We start from the raw sequence: 11,848 nt of genomic DNA on the forward strand, positions 1-11,848 counted from the left end.
CTGACAGAAAACAAAGGTGTTCCTGAGGCATGCGAAGGCTATTCCAAAGGCAAAGTGAAAGGCATCTCTGGAGCAACCTAAGTTCTCTCTAAGGCCAGTGAAGGGCAGAAAAGAAGGATTTAAATCTGTGGAGGATTCAAAACTATCGTATAACCTTGACACCAAGATTGTTTGAAGGCGACACTTCTCTATACATAAAAGAAGAATGACATACATCGCAAAAGGGCCGACCTGATTGATCTAAAGCAAGAAGCTGACATTTATAAGTCCCAGGATCCAAGACCATTATATATTTTTGAAAGCTATGCTCCTCTTTAAGTCTTCAAGAATATGATCAGAATTATTGTAATGACTACTGAAGTTTCATTAATGATCTCCCTTTGGGTTTTGTTCAGACCTTTAAATGATGGGTGCCTCGGTATCTAAAGTTGCAAGTCTGCAAAATAGCTTCAAAACACTGCTTTGGAGTTTCAAGTATTGAGCAAAAGGTCTACTAAATGTATGGACGTTGCTTGTTTCTCTTCAAGCATTGAAGACCCATGTCTCTCTAGATGAAGTCCTATATAACTAAGTGTTGGCATGAATATTTGAGAATAAGCCTAGACCCAAATGATGGAATTCATTGCATGAACTGATGTTGTTGTTACAATAATGTTGTGATAAAAGAATTTCTTGATCTGAAAATCATTCCATGCATGTAACTGTGGACATTAGAATCAAATGCAAAAGTGACAAGATATGATAAGAGGATGAAGCTCCTCTTCAAAACTTACAGTCTGATCGAATTATTGTTGACAGATTTGAAATTTGTTGAGATTGCAAAATCCTAGGGTTTGGAAGATTGAAATGATTTGAATCTGTAAAACCCTAGTAAGGGTTTGAACAAGGAATGTCCTAGGGTTTATGAACAAAAACCTAGAACTAATCACTCGTAATACTGATATTGAAATTCAAGAATGATGAAGTTGAATGCAAGGATGAGTGGGTTTGTAAACCCTGGACTAAGCTTGAAGAAATTTTGGGGCTTAGAGTCAAAACCCTTGCTAATCAATTGATTACCCTATCTAGGGTTGGAGATGAAATCCTAGGGCTTATGAATTATTTCCTTTTGCTTGAAAGAAGAAACCCTAGCTCCTAGAAGATTTGACATCTTGATGATGAGGTTGATTTGCAGGTTGGATGCAAGAATGCAAAAGATTAAGAGGGAGTTGACATGTTCTGAAAAGATAAGTATCTTGTATTTCTTTTATTTTTAATCATTACTGATGTTGTTTTCCTTCTTGTCCTTGTAGATCTTGTTTGGTTATATTCGTTCTTCCATGACCTCCTAGTAAGGATTGCAGGTACATGATGAAGTATGTCAAGGTTGTGGCAATCATTGAAAATATGGAAGAACAAAGTGACAAGAAGACTCGTGATTGGATGGGCTTTGGACTCAGAGGAAGCATACAATCTCAGATTGATTGAAGGATGTTTTGATCTATGATGAAAAGAAGTCGGTTGTGAATTCCAAGATGAAGTTGGCTAGATGTCTTGAAGAATGATGCTGATCCAAATATGCTGAAGATGAGCCCGTGATTTTTTTCTGCTATGTATTGATGATATGTTTCTAACAAGGGCTAAGGACTTTTGTGTCCTGTGTAAGAGGGAGTTGCTTTTGTAAAGGCATGAGCCTTAAGAGGGAGTTGTTTTTGTAGAGGCATGAGCCTAGTCAAATCCTTGTTACGATTTGAGTTTTCCCCTTGGTCGGGAAGGTTGAGTTTTCCCCTTGTGGGTTTTGCCCTCATAACGCTCTCTCATAACAAAAGATTTCTGGGTTTTCCCCTTGTGGGTTTTGCCCTAGCCTCAGGCCTAATTTCTGTGTCTCTCATCTCTTTGTCTCATGGTTATTTTATACTGATCTTTCATGTTTATTGGTTGAAACTTTCTTCTGTATAACTGTTTAATGATATTGGATGTTATATATGTAATTAATACTAACTGATCATTGGAAGTAGTTATCTGTTGAAGAAAATTGTTCTAGCTGATTTGCCCTAGAAAAAAATCAACAGAGGTAGTTTTGCTCAGTCCTCAAAAGGTTAATTACAAGGTAGAGATATGACGGAAACTCTCGTTCATATACAGAAATCAGGATATTATTTATGAACTCATTGAGCCAAGGCCGGTTACTCATCACAGATTTGCTATAAATGAGCTGGCACAGCACTAAGGGGGTCCTTCACTGCCCAACCGTCCCTTGACACCTCCCTTTTCTCAGTACTTCTCGTGCTTACTCAACAGAATCCAGAAAACTCATGGTCCTCTCTTTCAGCCCAGGTTGAAGACTTTTTGCCTGATTTCCCTAATAAGAGATTTATAGTTTCTCTCTACACTCACACACATTGGTTTCTTCTCTTAGCAACTGACTCTCTTAATGAGATTTTGTGATCCATATGCTGGACTGTGTGGTCAATCCCGAAATCTCTAGAAGAGTACTTTGCCCATACCTTTGGGCAGTCTTGTACCTCTTCCATCTCTTCTCATGACTGGTGGAAATCGGTAATTCTGCTACCAGACGCTTTCTTCTCTGGTTTTTTCGGAAGAGTAAAACCTAGGCATTTAATTCAGGACAAGATATTTCTGCTAATAATAAATTTCCCAATTTCCTCACAGTTTCCTCTCATGACATTGAATCTGTGTAGGTTTTCCCCTTTCCATCAGCTGTTGGCAATATATATTAAAATAAAACATATTACATCAGTCAAGCTGTTCAAAATATCCATGCTGGCCATGCCAACAATGCAAGTTATATTTACAATTACAATAACGGGGCTTAAAGTGGGGTGTTACACACTAACAGGCTAATCATGTGGATAATTCTAAAACTCAAAATATAGAATTCAATTTTAAAAATAATATATTAGATATTTATAAATTATACCCTTTTTTATCCTCACCAATATTAACTTTCATTTGAAATTCTTGATATGAACTAAAAATACGAAATGCAGCACATACACACTCCTGTATCTTTGACATGATTATAAGCATGTCATGCATTCAGCCATTACCTGTGGAGTTGGAGCTTCTTTCCTCCGTCCTGTTAACCAGCTTATCCACTCGACTGATTTTTTTTGACAAGCAAGCAAACAAAAATAAGTTAGAACTAAGACTGATCAAATTGTAAACTGTAATCATTGTCCAACACATTTCTGTTTTTCAAACATCATAGAGCTGATAAGATAAGATAAGTTTATTAATGTCCAACGAATGACCACAAAAGTAGGTCAATGGGACTGATTGGTAGTAGGTACATCTAGTGCAAGTACAATGTGGGAGTGTAAATGCAACTCCTAGATAAATGCCAAAGCTAAATCTAGAGTAAATGAAGTAAAGAAGAAATGCAACAGTATGACAACCTCATAAACATGTATATAACTGAATCAAAGGCCCCGATACCATCAACTATTTTTTTTAAATCCTTTTTAGTATACAATAAGGGTTTACTTCACTATCCTTTATAATACCACTTGACCAAATATTTGGAACTTTACATGTAGACAGTGTACTTTAACACTGTCAAAATAAGCTGCAATACCAAGCAGTCATTTACTCATTGAGCAAAATGAATCCCGTTGGAAATGAATGCAACTAGTCCAGATCATGTCTGTTCTACCATGCAGTTGGCAGTTTCTTTCTAATGTTCTGGCAGGCATAGTGCATAGAAGTTTAATGCAAAAGGAAAGATGAGTAAACGTTGAGATGTGATCTACAGTAAATTACTCGTGTGGATGTCAAAGGATTGAACCGGTTTCCTAAAATACCACTGACTGCTTGCATACGTTAAAAACTTATTTTGAAGGGCAAGCCTAAGAGAAAATGAGAACAATAAACTGAGCAGCAAGCTTAATAGTAACCCAGATTGTCTCTCAATTAAAAGCTTCCAAATGTTTCCAGCATGGCATAGTTACCTTTAGTTCAGAATCAGAATAACACATTTTAAGCAATAAATTTTTGTAATATAAACTGCAAAAAGAATTTGGGCTTGGAAACAGTGAACACGTCTTCAATGAACAGCAGTTCATATACACAAACATATCCAACATAGAAACGAAAGATAGTTGAAACCCATAAAGGATAATAATATTGTATAATTGATAATAAATAAGTGAGATGATACAATGAGCGTTGTGAGAGTATACTTTTGTACATATTGACTAGTCACAAAGGCTAATGGTGGTATCCCTTTATTTATATATTACTATTAAGATTTACTCATGCATTTTATATTCATTACATTGGTATCAAAGCCATTTCTCAGGCACTTCCACTAATTCAGCTCTTGGCCACACATTTACCAAAGTTTCTCTGATTTCGGATCTTTGACCACACCGGCCACTAACCATTTACAGCTTATAATTTCTATTAAACAAAAATCTTTCTGTTGCGAATTTGAACATATCAGATATCAGAAAGGGTTTAATCCCATTCGATTTATAATACAAGGGTTACAAATTTTGAGGTGACTATAGATATATATATGCGTGAAACTCAACTTCAAAGGAAAGGAACTTATAACTCTTAGAAAAAGTCTAGTTTGAAATTGACGTGGTATTTAAAACCTTATCTATTTAATTCCCTAGAGGAAAAGGTGCCATAGTGACAAGGAGAAGTAAAAGTACCTCATCATTTTCATGGGTCCCTCACACTTGTGTTCCCACTAATTATCAAAGTAAGTCGAGGAATAAGTAAATCTTCAACTTTGAATTCCACGTATATTTCAACATTGTGGACTAAATGTCTTTTCGTGCAATGGATATTTGTTGACCTTTGAAAATAAAAATCTCCATTGCCAAAATTGTTGGATAGTATTTACTGCAAGGGAATACCGAAGTAACATGCCAATGTATAAATTTGAGTCCTTGGAGAGTACATACTGCAAGGGAACGTCAAGATAGCATGCAAATGTATAAAATTGCATCACAAATTAAAAAATTGGAGGTTGAACTAGCAAAACGTCAACAATATAAGAAAGTATGACAACAAAAAATTAAGAATCTCGTGGAGAAATTTGACAATGAACTATCAAAGAAATGTTAAATTGGCAACTAGGGCCAAACTCCATGTGGGTCAGCTTATTTATGGCAGCTGATATTTTTATTGGATCCCTCTCGTCGAGAGGTGTAGGATTGATCCAAAGATCATCCGATTCCGATAAGTATTTATGGAGATATGAATTTATTTTGTTTATGTAATTATTATCAAGCCGACCAGCACTTATGTAGGCTCTAGAAGCCCAACCGACGTGTCTATTCAACCCCTACAAGTTAGTATAAATAAAAGAGGATTTGATGTCATTTGAGACATACATTATTGTGGTGATCTCTTCCTCTCCACGTCTTGGGTTTTTGGAGCAGGAGAGAGACACCATGAAAATGTACGCTGGCCTATGATGCCCTAGCCACAGTAAATCTATCAGCGGCATTTAAGGGTGCCCTAGCCATAGCATTTGAGGGTACTCTTGACAGCAATAAATGATAATCTAATGCAACAAAGGGAGGCACTTATACGCAGTCTAGAAGAGACTTAATTCCACTAAGAAAGGAGGTTCTAAACGCAACCATAAGATGCCCTAAGTCACAGCAAAGGGAGGCTCAATATGCAGTCCATGCAGTCCATGAAGGCACAGTAATTAGATTCTTATACGCTGTTCTATATGCAGCAAGAAGAGGGACTTCGCTGTCCCTATAGACACAGTCCTAGGAGACCCTTTAACGCAGGTAAGAAGATGCCCTAGGTACAGTTCAGTGGGTGCCCAATCCGCAGTCATAATGTGCCCTAGCCGCAGGCTTATGAAGAATCATATACGCAATCCTGATTCACGCAAAGGATAAATGCAATTCTGTTCACGCAAAGGATACATGCAGTCCTGTACACTTGTTATATGCAGTCAAATGGATTAGAAGTATCCTCGGGAGGGTCTAAGGTACAGTATCCCTGTAGCAGACAGCAGTATAACTTGGCATAGGAATATATTACAATGAGAAGACCAGATCTATTATTCTCAGCATACTTGTAACTTGATGATCTCATAACAGTATACCTCAACGTCCTTCATTCTTGCTTCAACCACACATATTTGTGATCACTGTCTCAGTCCGGATACTCTCGTGGAAAGATACAGCAGTGAATGATCTTGGTGATATAGCTGTGAAGTTGTAACGGCGATGGTTTCAGTATCAAGTAAGATCTTGTTAAAGGCTGTTGTAGTAATGACAATGATAGTTACATTCTCGGCATATACAGAAGTATTTTTGTGCCCTTACTATCCTCACTGTTTGGGTCTAATGGAGATCATAGTAATGCTGTAGTTGCTATCTCAGTCTCAGCATTGATGTGATCATGTTGGAGAGTATTTAAGTAATGACTGTGTCCACTACACTCTAAGCATAATCTACAGTGATAGAATGGCATACCTGTAGCAGCCATATGACAATGAATAGCAGTGATAGAATGTCATCTGTTAAGGCAGCAACATGATGATGATGCACATTAGTATGGGCAGCATGAAGTTGAAAGATGATCATGGATATGAAGGGCAGCATGATGATGGATAAGATCATGGACATGGGCAACATGATGTAGATCATGGACAGCATGATGTATGGGCAACATGATGAAGATCATGGGCAGTACAGTGATATATGAGAGCATGAGCAGCATGATGATCATGGGCAGCATGATGGTGCTACACAGTGAGGTGCAGCAAATGGACGAGATGCAGCATGATGATAGGTGAAGGAGTCACCTTGAGAATCAGTTGAAGCAGAATGTCTTCAACTGATCTCATCATGATACGAAATGATCTATGCTAGATCTAGATAAGTCAAAGTATTTGACTTCTGTTGTAAATGTACTCTCTCTCTCTCTCTCCTTCTCTGCTGAACTTTGAAGATAAAAGAAGATTTGATCAAAGGGTTTCCCCACACATTGTGGGGTTTGTCCCTGGCTTGCGCCACATCCTGTGTCCTCTTGTCTTGGCTTGTCTTCTGCGTTTTATATTTATGTTCTATCTGCAGTTTATCATAATGCTGATGTGATTGCTAACTGTGAAAATTTAAATAAATTGCTCTAGCAATTTAACATAGAAGCTCTAGCAATAGAACATACCTAATCTTAACAAGAAAGATGACAAAAATTCTCATTTAAAGAACCATAATCAAAGTTTAGTTGCACAAATCACAAAGTTGATCAAAGTTTAGTAGCACAAATCACAAAGTTGATCAAAGTTTAGTTGCACAAATCACAAAGTTGAAGAACGAGGAGAAATCACAACAAAACAACAAGGAATCAAAGATCCATAAAGCAACAATGACCAACCCAGTTTAAATAGAAGTTGTTGGACATAAAAATCCAAACATTGGAGAAAGGAACCACTAGAGACCCAGACAATATCAAAAATTAAAAAGAATCTTATATTGAAATGTTATCAACCTAAATCACAAGAAGTATCAAAAGATAAATGTTCCAAAAATAAAACACAAAACACAAGGATGACTTATTATCATCCTAATTATAATAACCATTGTATTATTTAGCAAATTAACCAAAGACAAAATCAATATGAAAAATTAAGTGAAAATCCTAGTCTATCAAAGGGAGGCTTAAGTGTGAAATCTTATCATTCCCGAAATCACAAAAGTCATTGCCATACAATGCTTAGGGCGGTCTGACCCTTTAACAATACGACAATTCTGCTCAGCTTTTCATAGCTCAAATTGTCTCATGTCTTCAACCATCACATCGTTGAGAATGGAGAATCATGAGAAGACATTGCAGGCTAGAACTATGGCATAGCTTTCTCTATAAAATGCTTCAAGGGAAAAGAATCCTTGCACGGAGAGGCAATAAACATTAATTACAATAATATATAATCTATATGACACAACCCTCTACCCTTGTAACTAGTCAATGCATATAAGTATAGCATCACAAGGGTTATGTATCATCTCACTTATTCGTTATCAATTATATAATTATTATATAATTTATGGATTTCAGCTATCTTTGACTCCTATGTTGGATATTTTTGCATATATGAACTATTGTTCATTACAACATCTTAATCAAAAACTGTTATGAACATGATTACAAAACTTCAAAGAATCAGTCACACATTAACTTACCTGGTAGTGTAGTGGGGTCTGAATCACTTTTAAACTTTACCGACGTTCTTTTACTGCAGTTAGAATGACAAATTACAACACAAGCAATAAAGCAAAATGAGCATTGGAAATGATCTGCAAAAATAATGAATAACATATCTATCAATTTGCAAATGTTGCTATTAGAGTATAAGCTAAACACTGAAAACTTTCTCCTAGAAACTTGGTTCTAAAACATGCCATGACCTCTTGACATTGGTGTCTTAAAGTTAGGACAGATCCCAAAGCCGAGACACACCATTACAAGATGCAGCTAATTTCACATATGCTTGACCTGGCCATAATTGTTTCGTAGCTTTTACATTTCTACATAATAGGAGATGACCATAAAGTAGAAAGTATTTCACAACTCTTTTCAATTCTTACCCCATTGTTTTAATCAAGTAAAATATTGACTAGTCTTAAGACCACGGTTAGACATTGCACAAGAGAATTGTTGATTTTTCAAGTGCAATAGATACAAGCACAAATTTCTGAAACTGATAATTACTTCTAATGATAAAGATATTATCTTTAACACTTCCAGTTTATAATTAAGCAATTACATTTCCGAAATTCAACCATAAAATGCAGTAGGGCAGAAAGATTACAATAGAACACTGATGCATAAAGACACCACAAGATTTACCCTGAGAAAACCCTATTCTAGAGGAAAACCCAGCAACCTTTTCTTAGAGAAATTATTCAATTCAACAAGAAAAACAATCTGATCTTTCCAATCAAAACAAAGTCAAACAGACCAGCAACAAAAACCAAGTCAAACCTGGTCAAACTATCCACAAGCCAAAGTACTTGAAAGACAAATTCCCCTCGAAAGAGATCCCAACACATGATATATGTGCCCATCGCCTAAAGAATAGGAACTTGTGTAAGTGATTAAAATGATATTACAAATGACAGCGGAGCTTATACACAACTCAAAGGCACTTTCCTCAAGAGGGGTTATGAACCCACTACGATGACTATGTCAGCAATAACTTTCTGGGCACAAAAATAATTGAGCGTTGACTACGTTGGCTTTGAGCTAAACCTGGTAACACAATAATAACGATTACAAAGTGAGGTCAGCCTTGGCCTCAAATAAAGTTCACAACATCATCTCAAAAGTAATGTTAATAAAATTTACCTCGACATTGGGCGTTTTACGGGTAGTAGGATAATGATATACTGCAATGTCCATTTATCTTCTAAGATTATTCTGCATATGGTAGAGGAACTCCAATTTTAAGGGCGGAAATCTGACAAGTCCAATTAATCCAAAGTCTGAATATCCCTGGCTTGCTGGCCTTCGAACTTCAGATCTTATTAATTTTCATAATCTGTCGTTCTTAAAAGCCCAGGATCCTTTCAGGGACGATGAATTGGAGAGTGCCCCATGTCACTGGCAGGACCACCATGAGCAAAATTGTACGTGGCCATCATGACCAAAAGTTCATACAGAGATGTTGCAGGCATCCCAAGCCAAAGTGAACACGTGGGTACCTAGTAAGCATGGAGTTAAGTTTAAGCCCTAAGCTTTGACAGCTGAATCAGAAAATGTGGTCTTTGCCCATGTATAGGCAGATAAGAGGGTACCATTTTGGGAGGCTAGGTTACTCCCAAGGAATTATAACGAAACCCTGTTTAAGGTCCTTGTCCAACGCACGTCGATAAAATCCCTTTTCTAATCCAATAACCAGGGCCAAACCATGACAGTTCAAATTCAACAATGGTATTCAGTTTGCGACAGTTGTTTTCCTAATTGAAGAAATCCAACATATAGTAATTCTGCAAAGGGTGTGTTCAATTTGTAGTCTCTCATAAATCCCATATAAGTATTGTTTTGCTTCCGAACCCAATACATAAATTTCACACGAATAAGATGCTTACACCTAAGAATTAATACAAAGAGAAAGTAAATAGGACTTACAAGCTCCATCCATATCCTCAGTTCTGGTGAAGTAGCGGTTGCCTGACTTGTCAATCCCAGCCAGGGTGCTGGGGCGTAACCAGCCCATGATCCTTGATACCAGCTTCGCCATGGCTTCTTCTACTCTCTACATCATACTGTATGTCAGAGGTGCATTAAGAAATGGCGAGAATCGAATATTTGCGAGTATGAAAGGTCCCACGGGTGATTAATGATAGAACTGGAGGGTATTGAATTTGCCAGGTGCTCCCTTAGATCGAAAAATCCAAAGTTTCTGTGGTTTCACGTCTCATACCTTGAGGACATGGTTGCCTCTTCAAAAACTGCCCAATGCCGTTTCCCGTTCACGAGCGATGCGAGCATGCACACAATTATTACTATGCTCGTATGTAATCGGGTAATGAACGAAAATTAAAATATGGAATTTGGAAAAATAATTTATAGTATCGTGTTTTGCATGGCTAACTAGACCCTTGTGATAAACTTTTTGTTTGCAAAATTATAAATTTTTTTGTTTGTAAAGTCATTTGGAAGCTTCGTAAATTTTGTGTTTTGTTTGTAAAGTTATTTGGAAGCTTTTGCAAAGTTATTTGGAAATATGCTAGAAAATAAAATTAGTAAGTAGGAAAAAGAAAGAAATAAGCGTGCTAAAGACATGTAGGTTTTAGACCTAAACATTTCACAGTTGATCATTGTATAACTTCAAGGCACATCATTGAAGAAGTTTGGGAGAAAAATAAAGAAATTTTTGTTGTTTTGTTGATTTTAGAAAAGCGTTTGACACAGTTCCTAGGGATAAGCTTTGGCACAGAATGGAGGAACTTGGGGTTCCTAAACATTTGAGAGCAGTTGTGTATAGGTTGTATAAAGAAGTGAAAGTCAAAATTAGAACTTCAACGAGCATTTTTAAAAGTTTTAGAAGCAATATCGGGGTCAAGCAAAGTTGCCCACTATCTCCTACCCTTTTTGGTTTATATATCGACAAGCTTGAGGAGTGGTTAAATTCGCAATGAGTGATGGTATCTATTTGGGCAAGTTTGTTGTAAGGCTTCTTTTGTATGCAGATGACCTTATTTTGATTACTAAATCGGCTCTTGGTTTTCAAGAGCAATTACTATCCCTTGAGCATTTTTGTAGAAGTGTGGGGATGCAAGTCAATATCAGCAAAACGAATGTAGTGGTTTTCTCTTAAAAAAACATAATGAGCAAAAGTTCTACTTTGAAGGCAACATTCTGGAAGAAGTTGTGGATTACAAATACCTCGGAAGTGACTCAACAAAAATCTAAGTTGGGATGGTTGTAGAAAGATAAGAACTTTGGGGGCTTGGAAAGCATTTTATGCTTTTCAAAATAGGTGTTGAGAGGCAGAGTTATGGGACTGGAAAACCACTCAAAGTCCTTTTGGGCTTTTAGTGATTCCGATGATTCTCTATGGTTGTGAACTATGGGCCAATAGTACATCCGACATGTAGTGGAGACAAATTGAGAAAATTCAGAAGCGTTTCATGACAAACAAATTCAAGATTAAAAGTGCAGTTTCTTATGTTATCTTGTTAAGTGAAACAGGGGTTGCTCCTTCGGCCCTTTTCTTATGAATCCTCGCAATAAGTGCTCTCAACTTCTCGACAAACCCCTTGCTAAATAGATTATCCCAAGAGCTAGCTGCCAGAATATCTGCATAAGTTTCCCTATTGTCTTTGAAGGCCTCACATTCTAAAATGAAATGCTTTTCTAT

The 11,848-nt window shown here is 36.9% G+C and overlaps 1 protein-coding gene across 17 annotated transcripts in view; it reads right to left on the minus strand.

Annotated features, from left to right (window-relative positions):
• LOC149249361 (NADH:ubiquinone oxidoreductase, 17.2kDa subunit) overlaps positions 1-10,402 on the minus strand; it is a 222,395-nt gene extending 211,993 nt beyond the window's left edge. For 16 of the 17 annotated variants that reach the window (XR_016266761.1, XR_016266762.1, XR_016266759.1 and 13 more), the window contains exons 1-2: positions 8,166-8,316; positions 3,051-3,103 (exon numbers count right to left, since the gene is read on the minus strand). Coding sequence is in view for 10 of the 17 variants with exons in the window: in XM_089458674.1 (XP_089314800.1) it covers positions 3,051-3,103; positions 8,166-8,301 (189 nt within the window). In the remaining 7 variants the exon portion in view is untranslated. Of the gene's footprint in view, positions 1-3,050; positions 3,104-8,165; positions 8,317-10,109 lie in introns of those variants that run through there. The other variant, XM_089458680.1, reaches the window with a different exon arrangement.
• Between the last annotated feature and the right edge of the window lie 1,446 nt (positions 10,403-11,848).

The sequence above is a fragment of the Pinus tabuliformis genome, chromosome 7 (genome assembly GCF_031772625.1).
Source record: "Pinus tabuliformis cultivar Carrire ecotype Pingquan chromosome 7, CPIR1, whole genome shotgun sequence".
NCBI lineage: Eukaryota > Viridiplantae > Streptophyta > Pinopsida > Pinales > Pinaceae > Pinus > Pinus tabuliformis.